Source organism: Galeopterus variegatus, unplaced genomic scaffold (assembly GCF_000696425.1).
Source record: "Galeopterus variegatus unplaced genomic scaffold, G_variegatus-3.0.2 Scaffold6343, whole genome shotgun sequence".
NCBI lineage: Eukaryota > Metazoa > Chordata > Mammalia > Dermoptera > Cynocephalidae > Galeopterus > Galeopterus variegatus.
Window position 1 is genome coordinate 1 of NW_007732454.1, and position 25,133 is coordinate 25,133.

A 25,133-nucleotide genomic window follows, 5' to 3' on the forward strand; every position below is an offset into this window, starting at 1 on the left:
CAGATTGTCACGTAGGCCTGGTCACACAAGAAGGGGTGTGGGGCTACAGGCTCCCAACACCAAATTTTCGGAAATCTTTATTATTTCATGGGAATTCTCTGCTCCTTTAACTTACTTTATATATTTAGGTTAACACAATATATGAAACACTTCATTTGTATCTGTTCACTGAACATATTACATATTTATGACCTTTTCCCTCATTGTTTTATTTTATTTAAATAATCAGGATATGAATGGATACTTTGAATAATAAACAAACCATATTTTTAATGACTATATATGGCTAATACACTTACTTTGATTCGTATCACACCCAATATTTTTCATTGAAATGGCTCCTTTTATTCTGAATAATTTTATGTATATGCTTAGAGTATAAAGTCACTATTACATTTTTGCTAAATAAGTAAGAAGCATGTGAATGGTGGGATTTAAAAGGGAATGATTGAACATGAAAATTCTGTTAATTTTGAACATGTATTTCGCAGCATAACAAAATGTGCTCAGCTGTTCATTTTGTAAAGAGAGAAAAATACATTTAAAATTATAATTGTAGCATTCAGAGACTGTAATTTATGCAGTCATAAGAAAAACATAAATGCTCCATATCAGTGGGTAGAGAAGAAAGTCAATTTTCAACAAAACATTTGGTGATTAAATATCTTCACATAGAACTTTTTTTAAAAAATAGAAATAAAGAAAATTGAAAGTCAGGAACCAAGCATTAGGCTTTTCACACGATTCAGTGACAACCAGAAAACTATAGAGCTTGAACTCAGATGGTACATGGGAAAACTTCTGGTTCTTTGAGAATTGGTGAACACATCCCCTCTACCGACCATCCACATTAGCATCATGCTTCTTTCCTTTCTTCTGAGCCAAGATAGACCCTGAATTTGAAGTTTGATGAACTCTTGTATATTGAGGATTTTAATAACCTTCATAAAAATAAAAGACCCTCTATGAATTGACTGCAGTTTTTGGCTTATTTTTCCAGCAGTGGTGATGGAATTTGCACTGCTCAGTCTGTACTCTTGTGCTGTGATCCTTTGGATTCAGTGCCACACTGAGGTTGGCTAGATCTGCCAAGCTGTGAAACAGAACACAGCCAGCAAACTAACCCACAGGAAGATTAAATCTGCAACCTCGGCTGTGCCACCAGTGCTCCACAGCAGGTCACTGAGCTAACGAGGTTGTCTTGGGGAGAATGTCCTGTAGATGTGCTGCACCTTGTTAAGTCCCCGTAATGTGGCTTGCTCAGAGTGAAGTTGTGAGGTTGGTCCAGTTTGTCTGGGGCATCTCCTGCTCTCTTTTTAGGTCCTGCTTTAATGTCTGTCTTATCTTTTAGGTTGATAGTAAACTCTTTACCTTCCCTTATCTCTCACCATCCCACTCTTGCCAAAAATATCTTTCTAGAAAGAAGCTAGTATATAATGTGTGTTAAAGCCCACACATTAAATCTTCTGAGGTTTTTGAATGTTGAGTTCTATCTCCACTGGGTTGTTTTTCTTCTTAAAGTTATCTATGCATTTGACCACAATGAGTAGGAAAGCAGAGAGGAGAGAGAGAGAGAGAGAGAGAGAGAGAGGTATTTTTGCATTTACTCCTTTCTGATTTTACAGCGGAAACCCCCAATGGTGGTGGAGGATCTTTTTGAAGACATGAAAGATGGTGTTAAGCTGCTTGCTCTGCTGGAGGTCCTGTCCGGGCAGAAACTGGTAAGAATTTTTCTGTGACCATACTTGTTAAGTGGTTACTATTTGGAATTTGAAGATTGTGGAGTTGGGAGTCTCAGGGGTGCTGTCCATGTGAGAGAAAGTGCTTTTCTTTTGTAGTTGGTAATATATATAAAACAACTGATCTACTGGTCACTTCTGGAAGCAAGGAATAAACTTCCTTTCTTGTTCCTGCACACCCCTAGTGGATTCAAAACATGATGTTTGTAGTAGAAACCTTAGAAGTAGGGGTTAACAGCCTTCATCAGTAACTTGCCATGGTTACCTGCTCCATCTGTGTGATACCCAGGGAGGTGAGTTGCAAATTAACAGCTACCTCACTTTAAGTGTTTGCTTTCCATTTGGAAAGGATTGTTGGACAATATCTGTGTATTTATATAGTTGTTTGTTGAGAATTAAACTTGAAACCTGTGTGGCATTCTTTATACTCTTGTTGACATCCCATTTATCAATCATTTATAACGAGAATATAAGAAGAAAGGCACTGAGAAGATTTTTTTTATGTGCTGCAGTGAAAAACAACATTGACAGTGAGCTACAAAGTATGTTTTTCTACATTATCAAATAATAAAATATTTATTTTTTATTGCTTATGTTTTTCATTTCAGAGGAGTAGAGCAGTAAGTAGTTTGACAATATAAATTATTTATACATAATGTTTACTGTAAGTAGAAAAAAGAGTTCAAGGAATAACCTTCAGACAGTGGTTTAACATACTATGTGAAGATGGAAACTTGTATCCAAATGCAGAGTCCAAAATTAGTAGCACATTTTTACTTTACCTCTTGCATCCTGGCAAGAACTACACAATTATTATTACTTGGATAATCAATTTTTAAAAAGACAGTTTTTATCTGAACACAAGTTTTCTGTTAATTTTGTGCAGAGTCCTCACAATAGTTTTTGTAAAAGGGTTGTTGGTTGTATGTAAATCATTCATTTCACTGGATTCATATTCATCTACTTGGATTCACAGATGCTTCTGGCGTTCCATGTCCCTTCCCAGAACACCTCTGACTTCAGTTCCGTCATGGTAGACACTTCCCGTAGACTCCGACAGCATCTTACCTCAAGTACTGGTAGCATCTCTCTGGGTTTCTGCCTCAGGGCTCTGATCAAAGCCGCAAGTTCATGGCAGCCCTGAAGTGTAGGAGAGTTGATGGTCCCAAAGGACCCTCAACCAATGAAGTTGGGAGTTCATGAATAAATGCCCCAGCCTCAAATTTTTATGAGAGGCAATTCTGAAGCATGTCTTACACATGTCTCATAGAGTTCCCCATAGGGTCCCCAGCAGGATTGAGCGCCAGTTGCCCACAGCAGTAACCCTCGATAATACACCCTTCATTGTTTTTCTTCTTCTTCCTGGTCTAACTCTCCACACATTCTCTCCTGCTTCCTGGGATCATCTGCCCAATAAACTATGTGCACCCAATCCTTGTCTCAAGCTCTGCTTTGAGGGAAATCAAACGAAATATATATGAAAAGCCAATTTGGAATATATAGGCATATGCATTAGCTAAATAAACTGGATTAGCAGTAAGATTTGGGAGTCATTGGACTGAAACAAATACTCCCTTGATTGTCTGATATAACTGGCCATCTTTATATATCCTTCTGAATTAAGCTATTTACTCAAAGGTTGAAGGCACCTTTATTACTATTCATATGGGTATTCAAGAAGTATATCTGTCATTCCAAGTGTCAAAATAATTCTGCCATTTTACTTCACCAACAGTATACAGAAATCTTGATGGGCATTTAACTGCCAAGATAAATTATTCAGGAAAAAGTGTATATTTTTGAAATAACAATCCTACTTTTATTTAATTGCCCTACTCATTCAGACATAGTTAGACTTGTGGGATCTTAAAGCTAGAAGGGATTCCAGAAAGAATCTCAGCATTCTCATTTAACAGATAGGGAAACTGAAACATAGAAAGGCAATTTCTGATTTAACCTTTATTATTTATTTATATTGAGCCCTTCAAGATTCTCAGTTATATAAAAGAAATTATTCTGAAATTATAAATATGCTTTGCCAATGCTTATTTGAATTTTGTGCATGCATGCATTATGGTTCAGGACCATATGGGCATGTCATTTCCCTCAGGAGCATTAACACTGTTCAGGAAATCTATAATTATCTGATGGGCAGATCTCTACTAAGAACACCTACTTAACATCATAGTTGACATAGCTCAGGACTCTGACTCTAACCATGATCATCTGGGAGATGTGGTCAGATGGCTCAGCATCTTCTTTACCGCCAACATCTCAGGATAAAGGTGGAATTTCAATATCCTAGTACTTTTTAACAACGTGTATGACATCCTTGTCTATGATTTTATTTAACATCTTAGGGAACTTAAAATTTTTTTAAGTTATTATTCTTGAATTTCTCTACATTTCTTGAATATTATTTGTAGACCACTTACTGTTTAAATGAATCAGTGATTATATATCTTTTAATATTTTTTATCACACACAAACGCAGGAATACAAAATTTAATTTTGCACTTAGGATTTTTTCAAAAATGTGAGAAATTGCCATTGAAAAATTAGAAACAATAGAAACAATATGAATAGAATTAAAACTGCAGAGGAATGTCTTTTTTTAAATCTGTTTTGTTAACCATCAGTAAAGTATTTTTTATAAAAAAGACTCTAATTCTTTGCATTCAAGAGAAGTCCAATAACCCACTTAGAAGTGAAGAACCGACACCCTTAGGAAATCTTGAGCATCAAAGTGTCCTGTATGTTCACTGCTGACTCTGCTAGTCATCAGTCATATATTTAGAGTGGAACTCAATCCTGCAATGGGTTTGGCATCATCTACTAATCATTCAGCTGGTATTTCTAGAGTCCCTGTTATGGATAAGGCAATACTTAATGCATTCTAAAGAAAACATAGATGAATAAGATATGGTCCGTGTCTCCAAAGAGCTTGTAGCACAGAAAGCAGGATAATTAGTTAGGATAAGTTAAGGTGTGTAAAAATAGATGCGTGTATGTGATGGGATAATACTATACATGTGTATATCCTTCTCACTTAGCCAGGATACATCTATAGAAGAAAAGCAGAGAGAAGGTATTTGCTTTACTAGATAAAAGATCTTACAATGAAGCTCTATCACTTTAGACAGCGAAGTATTGGCACAGGAATGGGCATGTTGACAAATGCAAGAGTCCAGAAAAAGGTGAAGACATGAATGGATCTTTAGAATATGTCAGAGGTGGGTTTAAAGAAGGGACTATTCAATAAATAAAACAGGAAAAAAAAGCTTATTCTAATTAAAGCAATTAAATTGAATTCTTTTCTCATGGCTTATAAAAAAATCATATCTACATGGATAAAGGACGTAACAGCAAAAACACTTTAAAATTTTAAAAAATACAGGTTAACATCTTTTAGACTTAAGGAGAGGAAAAAAATTGTTCAATAAGACACAAAAAACTGACTATAAAAGATTGCTATATATTACTATACTATATTTAGTATTTTACTTTATCAAAACTAAAAACATTTTTAAAGTCAAAAACCTTTAAAGAAAGTGACAAAAGTTAGAAATTTGTCAAAGATATTCACAAGTCATATCATATTGTGAAAAAACTAAGAGAGGATTATTTTTAAGAATATATAGAATGTATCTTCAAAACAACAAGGGTACAAACAACCTGAAGGAAAACCTGGGCAAAAGATGAGAAAAGGCATTTTGCAAAACACACAAACACACACACACACACACACTCACACACTCACACACTCACACACTCTATTGCCAGTGAACAGAGGACAAGATGTCCACATCATTGATGTCCACATCATTGCTGATAAGGGAAATGCAAATGAAAACTACGATGAAAAACAGTACATACATTTTACATACAATCCATTAAAAGAAAACAAACAAAACACTTAAATATCTGTCAAAATCAAATGTTGGAGAGGAGGATGTGTGGATCAACAGGGTTATTTTGCAATGCTGATAAGAGTGAAAAGTAGTGCAATCATTTTAGAAAAGTTTGGCATTAGTTTACAAGTTCAAAAGTCACCTTCCCTCTGACTCAGCAATTCCACTCTTAGGTGTACATCCAAGAGAAATTATGCCTGTACAAATGCTGAGAGGTATAAGAATGAACTAGCAGCACAGGTCATAATAGCAATAACCTGGAAATAACCCAGATTCATATCCAAAGGAGAGTATATAAATGGCACATTATATAGCTGTCCAAATGAATGAAATACAGTGAAAGGCCACAATATGGTTAAATTTTTGTAATGCAATGTTATTTGGAAAAGTAAGTCTCAAAGAAGCAATATAGTCATACTCTTTATATAAAGTTAGAAACTAAAATAAATATTCCTTTTAAGAATGCATATGAATGAAATGAATCTGTATAAAAAGGAAAGCATTGGACTGAATTTGATGTGATGGTTGCCACGGGTATAGGAAGATAGGAGAAAGGAATAAACGGCCTTGCTGCTGAGGGATATGTCTTTCACACTCAATCGTGGGTCCTGGCTTCATTTCAGTTGGCAGGTTCATAGGTACTTTTTTACATTAGAAAAGATAATTAAATAAACTAAATAAATTGGCTATTCATGGATCAATAATGAGACTATGTCATGTTTAACAGAAGTCCCTGTAAAGAATAAATACAAATTAAAAAATATATGTTGTATTTAAATATTTGTTTAAAATTATGTCATAAAAATTATTACCTGGCACAGTATTAATTGGAAAATAAAAGATACTTGATTTTGAATTTTAATGGGAGATTATTTAGAGCTCTAGGATCACAGAGAAGAGACCAGTTTACCAGCTATGCAACCTTAGAGAAATTATTAAACCTAAGTTATGCTTGTAGTTCCTATAAATGTAAAGGAGGTTAATAATATCTGCTTCACTGAAATTATTTTGAGTCTTCAAATTAACAGTGTGGCACAGAGAAAGCACATAATAAAATTTGGTGACTTAAACACAGATAACTTAGAGTATCCATGTACTGGAATGCAATGTTTTGTGAATAACATTTTAATTCTCACAATCATGTTTTTTAACCTTGGATCATATGCTCCATGTATTTTGGTCATTCATTTCAAGAAATATTACTAACACCATCAGTATCCTTACATGTTTGCATGACTGAAAAAGAGTGGTGAGTGACCAAGAGTACTTTTCATATAAATATCTCCCAGCTTATGAGTCACAGTCTCAGTAGACAACATAGGAGTTTTGTGAATTTCTGCTCTTAGGCATACAGAAGCCTAAAAATCAAATGCATCAATAGGTACGCTGAGAATGAATGCTTTTGTTGAATAAATTAGTACAGTACATCTTCAGGGTGCTGTGAGGATAACACTTCTTTATGCATTTGCCAACCTTCACAGAAATTGAATAATGTTGGTTGCTAGTGAATATTCTTCAAGTATATTTTTAGTCCATTTAAATACATTTTATAACTGTCTTTTTAATATGTGCATTTTGATTTATTCCTGTTCTTTCCCCTTTTACAGCCTTGTGAGCAGGGACGCCGTATGAAGCGAATCCATGCTGTGGCTAACATCGGCACAGCCCTCAAGTTCCTTGAAGGAAGAAAGGTAAGAGAGAAACAAAAACGAAACACTTAAAGACACGGGCATACTAATGTTTGCAGTATAGGCTGTGGGGGCAAAAGCACTGCCTGAAATCTATACAGCACAGAACCAGTATCCTTATAAAATAACTTTAGATTTATTGAAAAGTTGCAAAAAAAGATTTCACATTTACCCTTAATCCAGCTTCCCCTAATGTTAAGAATTTATATGACCATAGTACAATTATCAAAATAGAGAAATTGAAATTGGCATGATACTTTTAACTAAAGCACAGACATTAGTCTAATTTCATCAATTTCCCCCTACTGGCTGTTTCTGTTCCAGGATCCAATCTAATATCACACATTACATTTAATTATCTTTTACATTCTATGACAGGTTCTCATTTTTTCATTGTCTTTCATGACCTTAACACCTTTGATAACTACTGGTCAGTTATTTTGCAGAATATCTCTCAATTTGTGTTTGTATGACATTTTCTCATGATTAGATTTATTGTTGTAGCTACACAATATTCCATTGCCTGGATGTTCCATACTTAATTTAACCACTCTCATATGAATGGGCTATTAATTGTTTCTAATATTTTTCAGACACAAACGGTAACTGCGTGCATATGTACTTTCCTATAATTGGAGGCGTATCTTCTAGGTAAATTCCTAGAAGTGTGGTTGCTAGGTCAAAAGATGAGTGGACATATAATTTTCTTAGATATTGCTATTTTTTCCTCCAAAAGAGCTGCACCAATCCTCTTGGATGTAGCCTTTTCTAATTTGTGGGAATTTAGGAAGTCTGTGGTTGGCAATACCACAACTAGCTTTATAGATGGACATCCCCGTACGTTTGGAATATAGAATGATTCAATTATTTCCTTCTCTGTCTATATGCACTAAATTAATTCATTTACTTCACAAATGTGTAATTGAGTAATTTCTGCAAGACAAGAAGTCTGGAAAATACAAAATTAAAGAAAACTGAGATTCTGGCCTTTAAATAATTTACATTTTGATAAGTTGATAATGCAGTGAATCAGTGTAAAGTTCAGTCAGTTGTTCAAACTTCATATCCAAGAGAAAGGCATTAAGTTGGTGTAGAAAATAATCTTAGCTTTATGTGCAGTATTGGTCAGTGTCTCCAGATCATCCTAATCTCATTAGAGTGAACACTTTATTTAGAGTTTTTCAGGTCTTTCAGTTTCCCATATCAGCTATATGACAACAGTGTCTTACTTCATTCTGAGATATGCTTATTGGCTAGAATATCAAAACAAAATTCCTCTTATTAATGTCTTGGAGATATTTAATGACTTAACCTGCAAAAAGGCGTTGTTTATAAAGAAGACTTATTTTCACAGAAGACTTGTTTTCTAAAGGTACATTTTCACAGAACAAGTAGTAAAAAAAGTAGAGAAATTAGATTTTAAATATTGTATTTTTTAGGAGCAGAAAATAATAAAGCATTTGAATATCAGGACAAAATTCCAAGAAATTTCCTTCTGTCCCCACAAGTCCCTTAATCACTTTTAAGTTAAAACAAAATAAAAAAACCCTTCCTGAAACTTATGATTTTTAGCTACTCTTTCTTGCTCTTTTTTACCCGCAACCTCACAGAATGTCTGGTTGTAGGGAGGAATGAGTTTTTGAAGGCTCTTTGCTACCCTCCTGCTTTTCTCTTTTACAAGTTATGCACTTATGTCTCAATTATATTTTCAAGCACTTGTCTTTGATCTTTGTACTTACTTTGTCCTCCATTCAGATTTTTTTCTTTAGATAACAGGGAATTTGTATAGTCCTTGGATTCTTATTTAGGAAAAATGAAGGTACTCCCCACATTTTATCGAGAAAATCCTACCATGGTTTTTATTTTTTCTCTTATTTGCAGAGCTATGGAAGAAAAAGACATATGTCAGAATCTGATAAGAAATGCATAAATGTGACAGTGGTGAATAAATCCATCAACACCTTTCACAAGTTTCCTTCTCCAATGAGGTGTCAGGTAGATTATTCTAAACAGCAATACAGGGAGCCAACCACTGACCACCTTCCTAAAACATGCTGTAGCACAGACAAGGGACATAAATTTAAATTCCTATGAGGTTCGAAAAAGTGATGTGAAGGAATGAAGTAAATTAGAGGCTAACTTTGGTAACAGGAGTACTAAGTAGTCCTGCGCCGTGTCTTGAAGAGGACAATTACTTAGTTCCAACTAGTTACCTCAATGAAATGCAAGGACAGTGACCCACCTAGGTTTTCCAATTTACCAAGAAAAGCCAGTAGTCTGCATTTTTATTGAAATTTAATTATTTATTTTAATATGTTTAAATTATATATTAAATAATGCAGGTAGTTGGCTACCTGTATTTTTGTTGGGAATGATCCACCTGACACCTCACTGTAGAAAGCAGCTAGTGTTAAGTGATAATGGATCCATTCATTAGGTTTTCAAATTTATCAAGAAAAGCTAGTCATCTGAACTTTTTTATTAAAATGTTTTTGAAATTCACTTACAAATTATTCAAATATTTTTGAAACATCCGTGGGCCTTGTGTTAGTCTGCTTGGGCTGACATAACAAAATATCACAGACTGGGTGGCTTAAATAACAGAAACTTAATTTCTCAGAGTTCTGGAGGTAAGAAGTCCAAGATCAAGGTGCTGTCAGGGTCATTTTCCAGGGAGGCCACTCTTCCTGGCTTGTAAACAACCACCTTCTCACTGTGCCTTCACATGTCCTTCCCTCTGTGTAAGTGTGGAGCAAGTGACAGATCTTTGGTGTATCATTATCTTCTTTTGTGAACATTCGTCTTATTGAACTAGGGTCTCATCCTTATGACCTCATTTAACCTTTGATTACCTCCTTAAAGGCCCGTCTCCAAATACAGCCACATGGGGAGTTAGGGCCATGACACATGAGTTTTGGAGGGACATGAATAACAATTCAGTCCATTCAGGCCTTTGTCTTACAAAATCAGACTTCTCCAGATTACATGGGCTAAGCACAAGTGTCTAGTTCAGGGTTCTCAAACATTAATGTGTATCAGAATCACCGGGAGGTTTTGTTCAAACAGATCTCTGGGCCTCACTTCCTTAGTTTTGGCTTAAAGAGTCTGAAATGAGGTCTCATATTCCACATTCCTCACAAGTTCCCAGGTGGTGTTTGCTGCTGCTCTGGGGATCACGCTTTGAGAACTACTGGTTCAACATCCTTCTGCTCTGGTTTTATTTATCAATAAGATCCCATGTTCTTTCTGGCTTCTGGAAATTCTTCAGTCTTTTTGTATGTGTCTCTATTGCCCGTTGTTTTATTCCATTTCTGTTGCTCATAACAAAATACCTGAAACTGAGTAATTTACAAAGTGAAATTTATTCTTTACAGTTTTGGAGGCTGGGAAGTCCAAAGTACAGGAAACATATCTGGGGAGGGCCTTCTTTCCAGTGGGATGACTCTCTGCAGCAACCCAGGGTACTGCACGGTGAGAACAGGCTGAGCAAGAGAGAGCTAACTTGCTCACTCACTCTCTTTACAAAGCCATCAGAACCATGCCCACTACCACCCATTAAACCATCAACCCATTGCTCCATGAATGGATTAATCCTTTCATGAGGGCACAGTCCTCAAAGTCTAGTAACCTATTAAAGGCCCCACCTTTCAGTTACCATAATTGGATTTCCCACTCTCTTAACGCTCCTACAATGGAGGTTAAGTTTCCAACACATGAACTTCTGGGGACACATTCAATCCATAGCATCCAACCACTCTCCTAGGTTGTTAAAAAATCTACTGTAAGTTCAATAGGATTTTGCAAAGATGGGAGGTTAAACAAACGAACCCGTGTTTTGTAAACCTACTATGAAACAGTTTTTAGGATAGGATCCTTATGAAAAACATTTTTTTTTCAAGTTGAGCAAAAGATCTTTAGGTTATATAATAAGTTGAATATGTTAAAAATGTAGTAGAACTGGAGCTGGGTTGGGATAGGAAATTCAAGTTATACTCAACTGCATTTTTTAAAAAATGATATACAAGGAAAAGGAAATAATCTGCCATCTATGAAATGCATTAATCTTATGATTAGTAACATATAGTATAAATTTATGGATACTATGGATACTAAAATAGATATGGAAAAATAGATATGTTGAAGTTGTAAAACAGAGTGATCAAAATGATTGGAGAGATTGCAACAGGTTCTGTCACAAAAGGTTAAAGAAATTTGTTGCTCTTTTTACTGAACCCAAGTCCAGCTGTCTGCCCCAAACAAAAACAAACCACCCAAAAGTCAAATGTTGGTGAAAATGGAAGTCAGCTTTTATTCAGGACTACCAGGGACCTGGGAGAGGTGGTAGACCGACCCATCTCTCCGGTAAACCTGAAGGATGTGGCCAGACTAAAACCATCCCAAGACTCAGATTTACTGAGGGTTTTTTAAAGAGGGGGTTGAAGGAACAGAATGTGGGAAATGAAAAGCAGGAGGGAGGGGGACGTGTAAGGGGCCAGGTGCAAATTGTCACCAAGACGCCTTCTGGCTTCTGTTCTTGTCCTTGACGAAATCCTAGAGTCTGATTTACTTGAGGCTAGAACCAGCATAGCTTTATTGACGGCTTTCTTGGTTTCTCAGGGTCTGGCTAGTGCATGTCTGGAAAACAACTTTACATTTATGTAAATAATGTCATCTTGCCCCATAACCAAGGTTCAAAATATCAAGCAACTGTTGGCATGTCTGGAAAACAACTTTACATTTATGTAAATAATGTCATCTTGCCCCATAACCAAGGTTCAAAATATCAAGCAACTGTTGGAAAAGAGGGAACTCAGAGAGAGGCATACTAAGGAAAAAAGTCTTTTTTTAAGCCCATTCAGTTTTATGTCCCAACATTGCTTCAGTACTGCTCACTCCAATATTCTTATTTTCCACAAACATGCATTAAATATCTTACACTGATAGGTATAGAAAAAGAGCAGTCACACAAGCTTATGATCTATGGCAGTTTTCTATTTTTTTTTTTTTTTTTTCCCTATCATTGGACCTGATGAATGAACTCACCAGTAAGACAAACTCCCATGGGTATACCTCAAATTATTTACAATGATTCTTGTGCTAGCTTTTGCCTTTCTCCTCTGATGTAAAACTAGTAAATTTAAACTAATTATTTGACAGGAAAGCATTTGTAGGATGATTATGCATCTGATAAAAATGTTATTAAGGTAAACCATTTACAAACCTTTGAACTTGATTATTAATAACACATCTGAGAATTATTGAGCTAGAAGTCTGAGGAGTATTTCATTTTTTCCCCCTAATTTGTTTAGGGATTACAAAAAGGATGTTGAGCATTAGTTGATTGTATGCTATAGAGACCAACTGAGATAGATTGACCGTACAAGCCCTTTTTGCTGGAACTTAGGAAATAACTTTTCAGTAGTTGGGAAAACATCAAAATGAATAATTGGGTACAACTGTAGACAGATTGGCATCTATCCTGAATGCTTTATGATTATCATCACCCAAAAGCAGGAACTGAACACTTTCTATTTTACTATTTCTTGGTTTTCCTTTGTTCTTTGTTAAAATGTATTCTCAAAGTCACATTTGTGTTCCAAACAATGCTGATTTTGAAAGAGTATTTATGTATGTATATTATCTTCTCCCTTTGTTTTTCATGTCAGTCCATGTACAGAGGATCACCGGTTAGTACAAATTTTAGAATTTTTAACTCCTGATTTTTATAGGTAAAAGAGAACATAAGTTTCATGCTATTTGGTAACAAACTTCAAAGTAAGTGCATCTTCTTAAATTACTCATCATGGTTTCTTTTAAGTTCCAGTGAACCTCTAAATATAGAGAATAACCTTTTTTTTCTGTGTGGCATTTTTGTTGGTAATTCACTGCATGATGTTATATTTTTTCAACTTTAAGCAAAAGAAGTTTTTGAAATTCATTTTATAATTGTTTTTATTTTGTGCACCTAACAAATGCCCCTGAAATCTTCACTGAAACCATGTGCCTGTTTGTTCTTATGCTCACCATACTTACTGCTGTGTACCACTGCAGAGGCATGACCGAATCTATTGACATCTAATAAAGTCCTAATTATTGCACAATTAAATGGGCTATAATATTCTTGTATATTACTATACAGTTTTTCTTTTTAAACAGATTAAATTAGTCAACATTAACTCCACTGATATAGCTGATGGCCGACCCTCAATAGTTCTTGGATTGATGTGGACCATTATTCTATATTTCCAGGTATTGTGCTACAGTTCCTCTTTGAGTTGATGTAATGTCACAGAGGGAGTTAGTGGTAGATATTTTAATAATGCCCTCATTTGCCATACCATTGGGGTTGATCCTCAACTTAGCAGAAATGTGACCTTCACACATACATTGTTTAATGGTAGCAGGCAAATTTCTTCTCCCCTGCAAAGGTGTTGTAAACGGAACCTCCACCTTAAAGAACTCCAGCAGATGTACCCAATCTGAAAAGGGGACATGTCACAATGGAGATAAAATGTAGTTGTTAGAAGGAGCTCAGGAACATTTTCTTTTTCCTCTGGAAGGGAGCAGTTCTAAGCTCTTATTAGACACAAAGGAGAAAATTAATTTGCTCTCCCATTCAGAATAATTGTTCTAACCATTAAGTTTTATTTTATTAATCCATTCGTGTATTCAACAAATATTTATTACTCTGTGTACGATACGTGTAGAGACGTTAGGTGAAGTACACAGAGGAGTAAAAGGTCAATCATGCCCCTTTGGGAGCTTACCTTTTGTCAAGGGTGTTATGATAAATCTTTAGCTGGAAAAGTGAAATATGTGAGGAATGAAGGACAAGGAAAATTCTCACATGGTTTCTGGCTCTTAACTTACAAACAGATTGAAGAGTTGACCAGCAACCTGCCACAGCTCCAGTCTTTGTCCAGCAGCGCCTCCTCTGTGGACAGCTTGGTCAGCTCTGAGACAGCCAGCCCCCCCAGTAAGCGGAAGGTGGCCACCAAGGTTCAAGGAAATGCCAAGAAGGCTTTATTAAAGTGGGTTCAGTACTCAGCAGGCAAGTAAGTACCAAGAGTTTGTTTATATTTGAAACCCTTAAATAATGGGAGTTATCAATTTATTACTGATTGCACCTTCTAGTGACTGCAAAATTTGAAGAGACATTTGAATGAATGGCTTTGTTTTAGGTCTTGTTTCACTCCTGCCTCAAATTAACAAATAAACAAGAACCACCAACACTCTAGAAAAATGCGGTGATAAAATTAACGCCCTCTTCATTCATGAGATTGGTCCTGATTAATTAAATTGATTAATGATACACTTGGATTACTAGCATGAGGGCTAATTCCATTAAGGTTACTGTTTGGACTTTCTGCTCTTGTTAAATAATCTTTACATAAATACACTAGCAGTTTAAATTTGATTATCTCTTCTAACACTGATATGATTGATATTTAATAATAATAATAAATGTTATTTGATATTTAATAATAATGTGAACTAAACTCCACATTCCAAAAACATTATATTTGTTTTTATTTCCTGAAACTTTCTAGTGATTTTATTTTAAACACTTCTTTTCTTTGTTCTCATTTTTCATCTCAAATGCAGATTTCTTTGTCAACTGTAACTTTATGGACTGAGAATTTATTTCTAGTGTTAAGTTTGCTTCTAGACATAATATATTTACATGTGTATACATTTATGTGCTAATAGTGAATAGAAAATTACTTCTTTCAAGAACTATTTTCTCGTAGAAATTTCAATGGAGTTTACAGTTGATCATACCAATATTATGTGGTCTGATGTGGTCTGGGGTAAGTTCCTTCACGTAGAAGTTGAGCTTTAGTTTGCTTTTCCCAAATGACATGTAAAATTAATTCACTTTCTATCATGTTTTGCATACTAAATCTAACCTGGATTTGGTTCTCTACTTCTGGAAAATAGTTGTAAACAAGTACTTGTCATTATAAAATACTGAGGCGCTAAACATAGGGAGTTCTATTTTTAAAGTGTTCTAAGAGCAATAATAAGGAGAGAAAAAGATAAACACAGAAGATGTAATTAGTGTTACTAATTTATGTAGTTTTGTGTAGCTTTTAAAGTGTGTTGGTGGTTTTCTAATTTGGCGTATATTTTTATGATTCAAGTTGCAGTCAAAAATATTTCTGAAAGCAAATCTTTGTGGCTCCTTAGAATCTGTAGTAGAAATTTAATTTAAAAAATCCTTCCCACATTGATGATTTGATTTGCAACTGTTTGATTGCAAGTATAGTGGAAATTACTAATCTCTATTGCAACTTACCTGGGCAAGGAGAAGAAACGTTCTGGGTAGGAGAAGACTGGTGACCATGTGCTGGCATTTATCATGATGCTATTGCAGTTAACTTTGTAATAAGGTCAATATGATATTCTGTTATCCATTGCTCCACACAGCATTAAATTAACTAAAAATATTGATTTTCACTTAATATATAGTAGGTTGAGGTAAATTCGAGTTTAACGCTGTTGTAGTTATCCTGCATTTAACTTAGTCTCACACATGCTGTGTTGGATTTCAGAGATGTGCAGGGGTCTGGTGACAGCCCAAAGTCATTTCTGAAACATATATTTGCAAAGTCAGTGGAAGCTGTATTTTCGTTACTTGTGCAAATGTCCAGAATCGGGGATCTGAGGGTTCTTCACCCACCAACACATCAGTATGATTCATTTCTTTTGTAGCTGCATAAATTGTAGAGGTTTGGGAAGATGAATCTTCTCTGCCATGCAAATTCTGTAATGGACACATGATTCCATGATGCTACCAAACTGTTGATAATTTTTCTAACAGCTACTTCTTTTTTTTTTTTTTTCCTTTTTGTCTTTTTTCGTGTCCGGCAATGGATCACAACCCTCAGTGTCGCGCCCGTACCGGACCGGGACCGGCCACGGGATCGCAACCCTCGGCGTTGCTCCCACCCCTCGCTCAGCCAGTGAGCGGGAACCAGTCTGTATGTGGGATCCGAACCCTCGGCGGGAGTGCTGCCGAACTCCCAAGCGGCGCACTGTAGCAGTGCGCCACCAGGCAGGCCCTCTAACAGCTACTTCTGACACTATCCCTATGTACATTTCAAGAAATTTTTTACCTGATGTGGATAAAAGACTTTAGAATCTATATGCATTTCAGTAAATGAATGACAATGTCTCCTAAACTTATTGTCTTGTTTGAGACTCTAATCTGAAGGTTCATCACACTTACAAGACTGAAGATGGTGGGACTGAGAGAACATCCAGTAAACACTGGACTAATTGTCAGCTGTATTCACTGTTTTGTTTTTGTTTTTGTTTTTTTTGTCCTTTTTGAGACCGGCTGCACCGCGCTCAGCCAGTGAGCGCTGTGAGTGCACCAGTCATCCCTATATAGGATCCGAACCCGCAGTGGGAGCGCTGCTGTGCTCCCAGTGCCGCACTCTCCTGAGTGCGCCACGGGCTCAGCCCTCACTGTTTTTATATAAAGTTTAAAAATATCTGAGAAGTAAAAAAAAAACAGTTTCATTAACACAGGCTAGTTAAGCCCTCTCTATTTTTTTAACCAATTTTATTCACTATCAGTGCATATTATCAGATATGAAAGCATTAAGTTCTAATATGTCTGACATTTGCATACCTATTAGTTGAATGTCTAAAAAGAACAATAATAAAATTACCAAACTAATGAAGATATTTATAATCCAGATTCATTCAAAGTGACTTGAAGTAAATGTGTATTGGAGGTCAGAAATGCCTATAAACTGGACATACTTTATGACTTCTCAAAGTGATGTATCTAAATTTTCTTTGGGTTTGTATCTAAGATTCTTAAATGAGAGATTTCAACTAAAACTAGAACTTCTTAAGAATATCACCTACTACTTTGACTGATTTAATATGAAACATTGTGTGTATGTATAAATAAGAAACATACACTGTTTCTTATTAAATATATAATATACATACACACATTTGTTTTTTCAACAAATATAGAAAAAATAAAATATACTGAAACATTTTTAATTATCCTAACATAGTAAATATTTAGTGAAATATTTGCTATATTACTTTTTGAAAATGTCTAAAACAATAAGCAAGTTCAAGAAAATCAAAACACCTAATTACACTGTGAATATTTATTAGCTAATTGTTTATTTATTTATAGCTTCTTATTTTGTTAAAAGCTAATTTGAAGTATATTAAAGAGACAAAAACATTTTTAAATGAGGATATGTGGGCAAAGGGAAAATATTGGTAGGGAAGTCTGATGAAGCCAGAGGCAGATATGCAAATGAATAGATAACAAGGACTGACTTACTGTTCAATCTGCATGGATGTCAGATGTCTGCTGAAAAAATTACATTCATATTACCAGAGAGAGAAACTCAAAAAGAACTAGGAGAAAATTCAAGATTACTTTACAATTACTGGAATCTTGTGAAATTGTTTTTAAAATACTTATTTATAGAGCTAGTGATTTGGTCCAGTGATGCTATATTTAGCACAATATATTTTATGCAAACTGAATGGACATTGGTAAAACATGTTTTAAAGTGAAACTTAAGTTCTCTGAGATAAAACTGAAGAACACTTACCAGCTTATTATATTAATCAATGTATCAGTCAAATTATATTTTGCATGGAAATTCTGAGACTCTAGTAAACAATAATTGAGTGATGTTTCTGCTTTATGTAGAAATTATAAATCCCTATATAGTTAATGAGGCTAATTTTTAAAAAAGAAATCTCCACATGACTTTATTCATTGAATGTTACCGAATTAAGTGATTCACAGACTCTACACGCAGTCAAGGTGTCCTGTGCATGCTCAAAGACATCTTTGCAACTCTCCTTTTGGAACCGCCTTTATAATTGATGTTATATAAAAAAAAATCACTTATTGTGAGTTTGTCTCACTTCTGTTTTCAACAAGATATTACTAACAGATTGAATCTGTTTCTTAATTATAACTGGCTTTGATTTAATCAAACCTACCATTAAAAAAAAAGATTTGCTGAAAGAGCATTGCCCCTCAAAGCAATTCCAGAAAAAAGTTTAAAAACAATTCGATGTTTGGGTAATTGGAATTATTGTCTGGTCTTGTGCAGAGTATTGGTTCCTTTGTGACCACTTGCGAGATGTAGTTACATCCATTGGCATTTGTACATTCTAATGCCTTCGGTATAATATAGCTACATTATCTTAGTCTATTATAACCTGTGCTTGCAGGACACAGTGGTGCTTATCATTAAAAATGTGTTAGAACTTTCTTCAGAATATATACAGTGGTTAATTATTATCACTTTTGGTGTTTTCATAATTTTACCTTTTTAAAATTTTGTCGGACATTTTTCTCTAAACTGGTTTTCCTTTAAAAAATAAGTGTAAAAGTGTGCTTTAAATTGGCTATCTCAATGACTGAAAAATCTAATATAGAAAACTCTAAGAATGGAACCAGAATTTCGACATCCTGTCTTGTTACCCTCTAAAAATTTTCTTGTTTTTTTAAAAAAAATTCTCAAAAATAATTAGCTGATGAAGCTAACTGTGCTTTGTTGGTGAAAAACATTAGATTTTGCGTGAGCCATTAAAGAAAGTGCTTGTATCTATTCAGAATGTGACATTATTTTATGTTTTAATCACACCAAGGCAGGCTGGAATAGAAGTGAAAGACTTTGGGCGGAGTTGGAGAAGTGGGGTAGCCTTTCATTCAGTTATCCATGCGATTCGACCTGAACTGGTGGACTTGGAGAGAGTGAAAAGCAGATCTAACAGAGAAAATCTGGAGACCGCTTTCACTATTGCTGAAACGGAACTGGGGATCCCAAGACTGCTGGATCCTGAAGGTACATTTAATAATCGTCTGCTGTTGTATACCTCAACACAGAGGGTTTGTATGTCTTAAACCCAGAAGTTACATGACTTCCAAGACTCTGTTGGACTCCAGAAAACTGGAGAAAAGTAGGAAGAAATAGTATCTTCCCGCATCAGTGTTCCTCTGGATAAATATTTGCTGCATATTTGGGAGCAAAATATGACTCCATTGCTCCAGACAGCACTTAAGCATTGGTGTATCAGCCAGGTGAACCTGACTTACTCAGTGTACTTAAGGGTGGAAAGAAGGTTTTAGAAGTGGGGCGGGGGGTGACAGGATTAAAGAATTACTCTATATAACTTTAAAGAAACTGGAAGAAATAGAAGATTATTAGTAACCTAAGATCACGTATTTAAAATATTGGTCATTAGACACTTAGAAATGTTAGTAACCATCCAGTGTTTTGGTGTCAGCCAGCAAACTACATAAATGATTAATATTTTTCATTCCAATTGTTTGGCACATTTTTGATAAGACTGAATTTTAAGACATTTTGGAAATGAAGTTAACTCTTTTAAGTCTTCAAAAGATAATTGTGATGCCTTTAATAAACTAGTAAATTGTTGTATTGAAATAAAAGTGTCAAAGTGAATTTTCTAAATGTCACAGATAATTTTTTTTATTTGGGTTGGCAATTATGAAAATTTCTGTTAATTATTGCAGAAATGTATATATGCAGTGAAAGCAAGGTATATTTAAGATGGGATTTCAGAATGAACTTTCTTAGCTATAAAACAAAAGGATACACATGCATTTCCAAGAGTAAGTTATAGAGACCTGATTGGATTTCCTGTGAGACCAGGAGCCCCATAGAGGTCCCTCCTCACTTTAGGATCCTGTTTTGAGCACCCCACATTTATTAAAATAGCCAAGAGTTTTCCACCTTGTTTCTGCACAAAAAGCCAAGGGGAAAACTGCACACATATTCCAGCCATCAACTTCAGAGGATGTAACAGAGTTGAAATTTTTTCTAGAGTGGGATGAAGGACAGTATAAATGATTCTATCATATCCTCTAGACTAGAATATCTTAATATTTTCTTCAATAATGTTGTTCAATATAAGGCTATCCCAGATATAAGGTGATCGTCTATTATCCTAATGAAAACTTCCCTTCAGAAATTTATTTAGCCAATTTGAATGTATAAATGTTTGGGGATACAGATTAAATAGACCAATAGCTATTATAATAATTATTTTATAATTTAGTTACATATATAGTTTACAGAATTTACTGTGTTAAATCATGTACCAAATGTTGATTTCACATTTCATGAAACAGTTTTATCGTCCTTCAACGTCAGTGACCTTTCATTTCTAAAATCACCTTTGAGTCATCTAACCAATTGAAGAATACATTGTCTTTGTTTCCTTTTAAGTTGTCTGAGTTGCAGCACTTTCTAAATCCTACAGTGATAGTCCCTAGAAATTACATCTCAAGTTAAAAGGAAGCTTTACAAAATATTAGGTTAGTTTTATAGTACTTCGTGGTGATTTTGGTTTGTTTTATTTTGCTTTTTGCTCCATAAATTGCTTTGCAAAATGTTATCATTTCTGTTGCCTTTAAAATGGGTATTTTAGAGACTTATTTACAACATTCCATTATTTATGGAGCCTCACCCGCATCTACTGATTTTATTAGGTAAATATCTGTAAGCTTTTCAAAATCACAATGATTAAGCTCTTTTCAGGCTGTGCCTCCCTCAAAGAGTACTTGATTGTTCAAAGTACAGCAATTTAGAGAGAATGTCCCACAATGAATAGGCTAAGAAATTGAATAGAAGGCATCTCCCTTTCTTCTAAAGCAAAATTCATGGGGGTGGAAGGGGCTTACTATATTTGGTCATATACAGCATACGAGTTGTTATTTATCATCATACCTGTAGGCATTTTTATACTACCCACTCACCCCAATTCTAAAATTTACATATTATTTGCATTTTATTAACCAGACATTGTCAGAGTAACCATACAATATCTCAGATTTCGGATAAATTAATGTTGAGTTTATTTAAATGAAACATGTACCACTTGCCCAAAAGTATTCCTTAAACTGTGACATCTTTCTGAGTCATAAATTTTCCATCATATATCATCCAATCTAAATCGGTTTCCTCTCCCCTCAAAAAATTCTAAATAGTAATTCTATTTTCCTTCTGCATTTAAGACAGTGTTTTTTTTTTATATACAATAGCTAGATTTCAAAGCTTGTATTAAATCTAATGAATACTAATTAACTCATTCACATTTGGTTTTGGGTTTTCCAGATGTTGATGTGGATAAACCAGATGAGAAGTCTATTATGACCTATGTGGCCCAGTTTCTGAAACATTATCCTGACATCCACAATACAGGGACTGATGGGCAAGAGAATGATGTAGGTATTTCTTTTCTTCAAGTATTGATAGTGCACTCAATGATAATGACTCAGATTTTTAAGCATACTCTTCAAAAGATTACACCGGAATGCATTACAACATGAGAGCACTGAATAAAGAACAGGTAACACCAAATGGGAGGTGATTACAGGAAAAGTTTCTCTGGTTTGTATGTTGGATATGTCACAGAGAACATTATTAATAATAAATGCTAACTATGTATGCTGATGAATTAAAACTGAGGGAAGACAGCAGTGTTGGGAACTCGGTTTTAATTTTTCCATTTTTTTTTTTAAAAACAAAAATTTTTTTAAAAAGGAAAAGGAAAATTATTTGTACTTGACATTCTAGAAAGCTCTGTCCTAGAAAAAAAAGTTAATAGGTTGATGTGAGTTTCCAACATTTTTCTGTGTATATGTAGACACATGTAATATTTTATCAAAAAAAGAATCATAGTATTCATACAATTTTATAATTTTTTCATTAACATTATAAAGAACTATGCAGATCATCATATGTATGTATAATAAGGAATTTATGAGATCTTAATTGTTGGGAATTTCTAATTTTTTGTTATTATAGATAATGTTCTTATAAAAAATCTTGTAATAAAGACTTGTAAGATTCTTTCTTAGAAGTGGACTTCCTAGGCTAAATAACATACAAAATGTTAATACTTTTTAAAATGTCTTTCAATTTTCCCTGTAGAAAGTTTGTCCAATATTACACTTCAGCCAACACACCACAATGCCTCTTTCCCCGGTTGTTAACACCAATATGAACATTCTCCTAATATTTTTGAGGTAGTATTGTATGTTTTTAATTATAGAGAGGTAGATTCACTGCTGAATTTAAAGTTAATAAGGCAAAATGGTAACAGGGAAAATAATAAATAGAATTTTCAATTGAGTTAAAAACCATCTCTGTCTTCATTGCTCAGATCTCAACTGAAGCATTTAAGAAAACCGAAAATTTTTAAACATGCTTTCTAAACAGACTTGGAAATAAGTTTAAGGAGGGAAAAGGTCAAAGGAGAATAACCCAAAGTTTTCAAGTGGGAAAAGGTATTACACTAATAAAAATCAGTGACTTCAAAAAAGAATTAAGCAAAACAAAGGTAGTTGGTGTTTCCTAGTTCTGTTGGATAAAGTTAATCTGGTGTTTGATAGAACAATGTAGCTCTTAAAAAATATAGTTTCAGGGAGCCTTTTTTGTTCCCTGGCAGTATTCAGGCCCAAAGATTGACCACCAGTGTTACTTATCTAAAGTTAACAAAGTAGATGTTTCTAAGAAGCACCACAGAAAGTTGAAACAAAGACTCCACGTGCAAATGCCAGCCCAGATTGATTTTGGAGTCACTTGGGGTTTTCTGGGTTTTGACAATATAATGGACATGGATGTTGCTGTGTGAATAAGAAACTCTATAGGAAAGCATATTAGACTTACCCCATACAGCACAGAGAAAATCAGATTTCCTTCTGATTTTTGTATCTCAAGTCCGTATATTAGTCAATTGGATTTATATCTGATCTGGTTTCTGAGTTTTTACTGTTTTAGCCATCTCTTCAGATCAGTAAACTTTGTGGCTGGAAAAATCTAAGAAACAAAGAAAGATGCTTTAGTTAATGCTCATGAGCAGGAATTTAATGCAAAAATCCTTAGAGATTTGAAACACACACACACACACACACACACACACATACTTGATATAAGCTTGTAATACACTTTACTAAAGAGGTTTTATTATTAAGAAATTAATTTAATTATCCAGAAAATAAATTTTCATCATTTCCTTCTGTCCCTTTCCTAAAAAAGGTAATACATATATGATTTCTTTGGGGTTATCACAAATATTAATTTTGCTGAAAATGTATCATAAGTTTTGCCTTTTTAAATGTGATATTTATAATGTAGGGGATAAGCATCTAAAACTAAATATTTTGAATAACTTTAAATTTTTATTTTTTTATGATGAAGGGCTTATATATAATGAATGCAATTAATGGTCACCTAATTCTGTCTAGTGAGCCTGTATGATTTTATAGACCATGCATATTAGGCTGACTGGCACCATGACCTCAAAACACTCAGCATTTGTCTACTCAGATCTTAGTAAACATCTTAATTCATTTTTAAAATTCTTGGCATCAACATATCTACCAGGCTTTCTTTTTTTGTGTATCTGATTTCTATATCACCTTTATGAGTTTATTTAAATTAAATATTTTATGGATATTATTTTAAATACAATTTTCCTACTGAAAATAGACATTGCCATGCCTTTCTTCAACCAAGTGATAAATAAACTTTTTCTCTTAAGATATTCCTTGGATAGTTAGTACTCAGTCACGAATAAATGAAATAGGTATATTGACTTATCTCTCTTACTGATTACACTTTCAGTTATTTTTTCACCCATCCATTTTTCCACTGCAACAAATATTACTGACTGCTCTCAGAAGCACAGCACAGTCTTAATTATTACAAGGACACACAAATGGGTATGCAGCATGTATCTATAGAGAAAAATCATGAGTCCATATACCTCTTCTCTATGAAGTTCTCCTAAAACATTCAATGTTATTTTGAGACATGTTTACAAAATACATATGTAGCCATGCATGACTACTTCAAATTAAAATAAAAATGTTGTTTGCCAGATAACTACATTGCCTTATTGGAGTTGAACATTTGTATATTTCCAAAAGTTATGAAAACATCTTCAAGTAATTATACCCTTCAAATTATTGTCAATTTATTTATAGACAGATGCCTCTCTTTTGATTATCTTCTTGTTTCTTATATAATTGTTGTACCTGATTTATATTTTGTTTCTTTATATTATCTTTTCATATTGTTAGGAAATACTTCCAGGTTTTTCATCTTTTGCATATTCTATTCAAAATTTTAAGGTAAGATTTAAGCAATCTTGAATTAGTGACCTCTTTCAAACATTCTACATTCTGTAGCTTGTTAGCCAGTCCTTTGCATATATTTGTCTTTATGTGTACATTTCTTTTAATACCTTAATCATGTTAGTTCCTTTTCCTTTCTAACAGGACAAATAACATGCACATGTGTTATCAAACATTAGAGACAGCCTAAGCCACTCCCATGGACTTGCCCACTAATCTTTAATTATAAAATGGTATCAATTAATTTATTTTTAATAACACTACTAGTACTAACAAAAAGAAGAATTTACAATAACATACCTGGTTTCTTTAAATGTGACATGGAAAATAAAAACAAAATTAAACAAAATTAATAAAACAATAAAATAAAAATCTTTGTTAATAAGACTTGGTTCAATAAAACAAAGTTCATTTTTACATGTTATATTAAACAGGAAATAATTGAAAAAGGTAAGTATCCAGTTAGCATCTCAGTCAGTTTCCTCACATCTCTTCTGCTAAATATTGGATCACATGGGTTAGTAAAGTCCATAATACGTAGGACAGGTGCTCAAAAATATTTCTGAGATGAACGGTTATGACTTCTTGCCTGTTTCCCAATTATTAAATACTTATCCTGAATTTC

At 34.2% G+C, this 25,133-nt stretch overlaps 1 protein-coding gene across 1 annotated transcript in view; it reads left to right on the forward strand.

The window, feature by feature from the left end:
• Positions 1–1,625: 1,625 nt before the first annotated feature.
• Positions 1,626–25,133, forward strand: part of LOC103606144 (nesprin-1-like) — a gene marked incomplete at its 5' end in the record, with an annotated part of 130,330 nt that continues 106,822 nt past the window's right edge. The window contains 6 exons of the mRNA XM_008590735.1: positions 1,626–1,721; positions 7,258–7,341; positions 13,495–13,587; positions 14,215–14,393; positions 18,991–19,187; positions 21,483–21,592. Coding sequence (XP_008588957.1) covers positions 1,626–1,721; positions 7,258–7,341; positions 13,495–13,587; positions 14,215–14,393; positions 18,991–19,187; positions 21,483–21,592 — 759 coding nt within the window. The remainder of the gene's footprint in view (positions 1,722–7,257; positions 7,342–13,494; positions 13,588–14,214; positions 14,394–18,990; positions 19,188–21,482; positions 21,593–25,133) is intronic.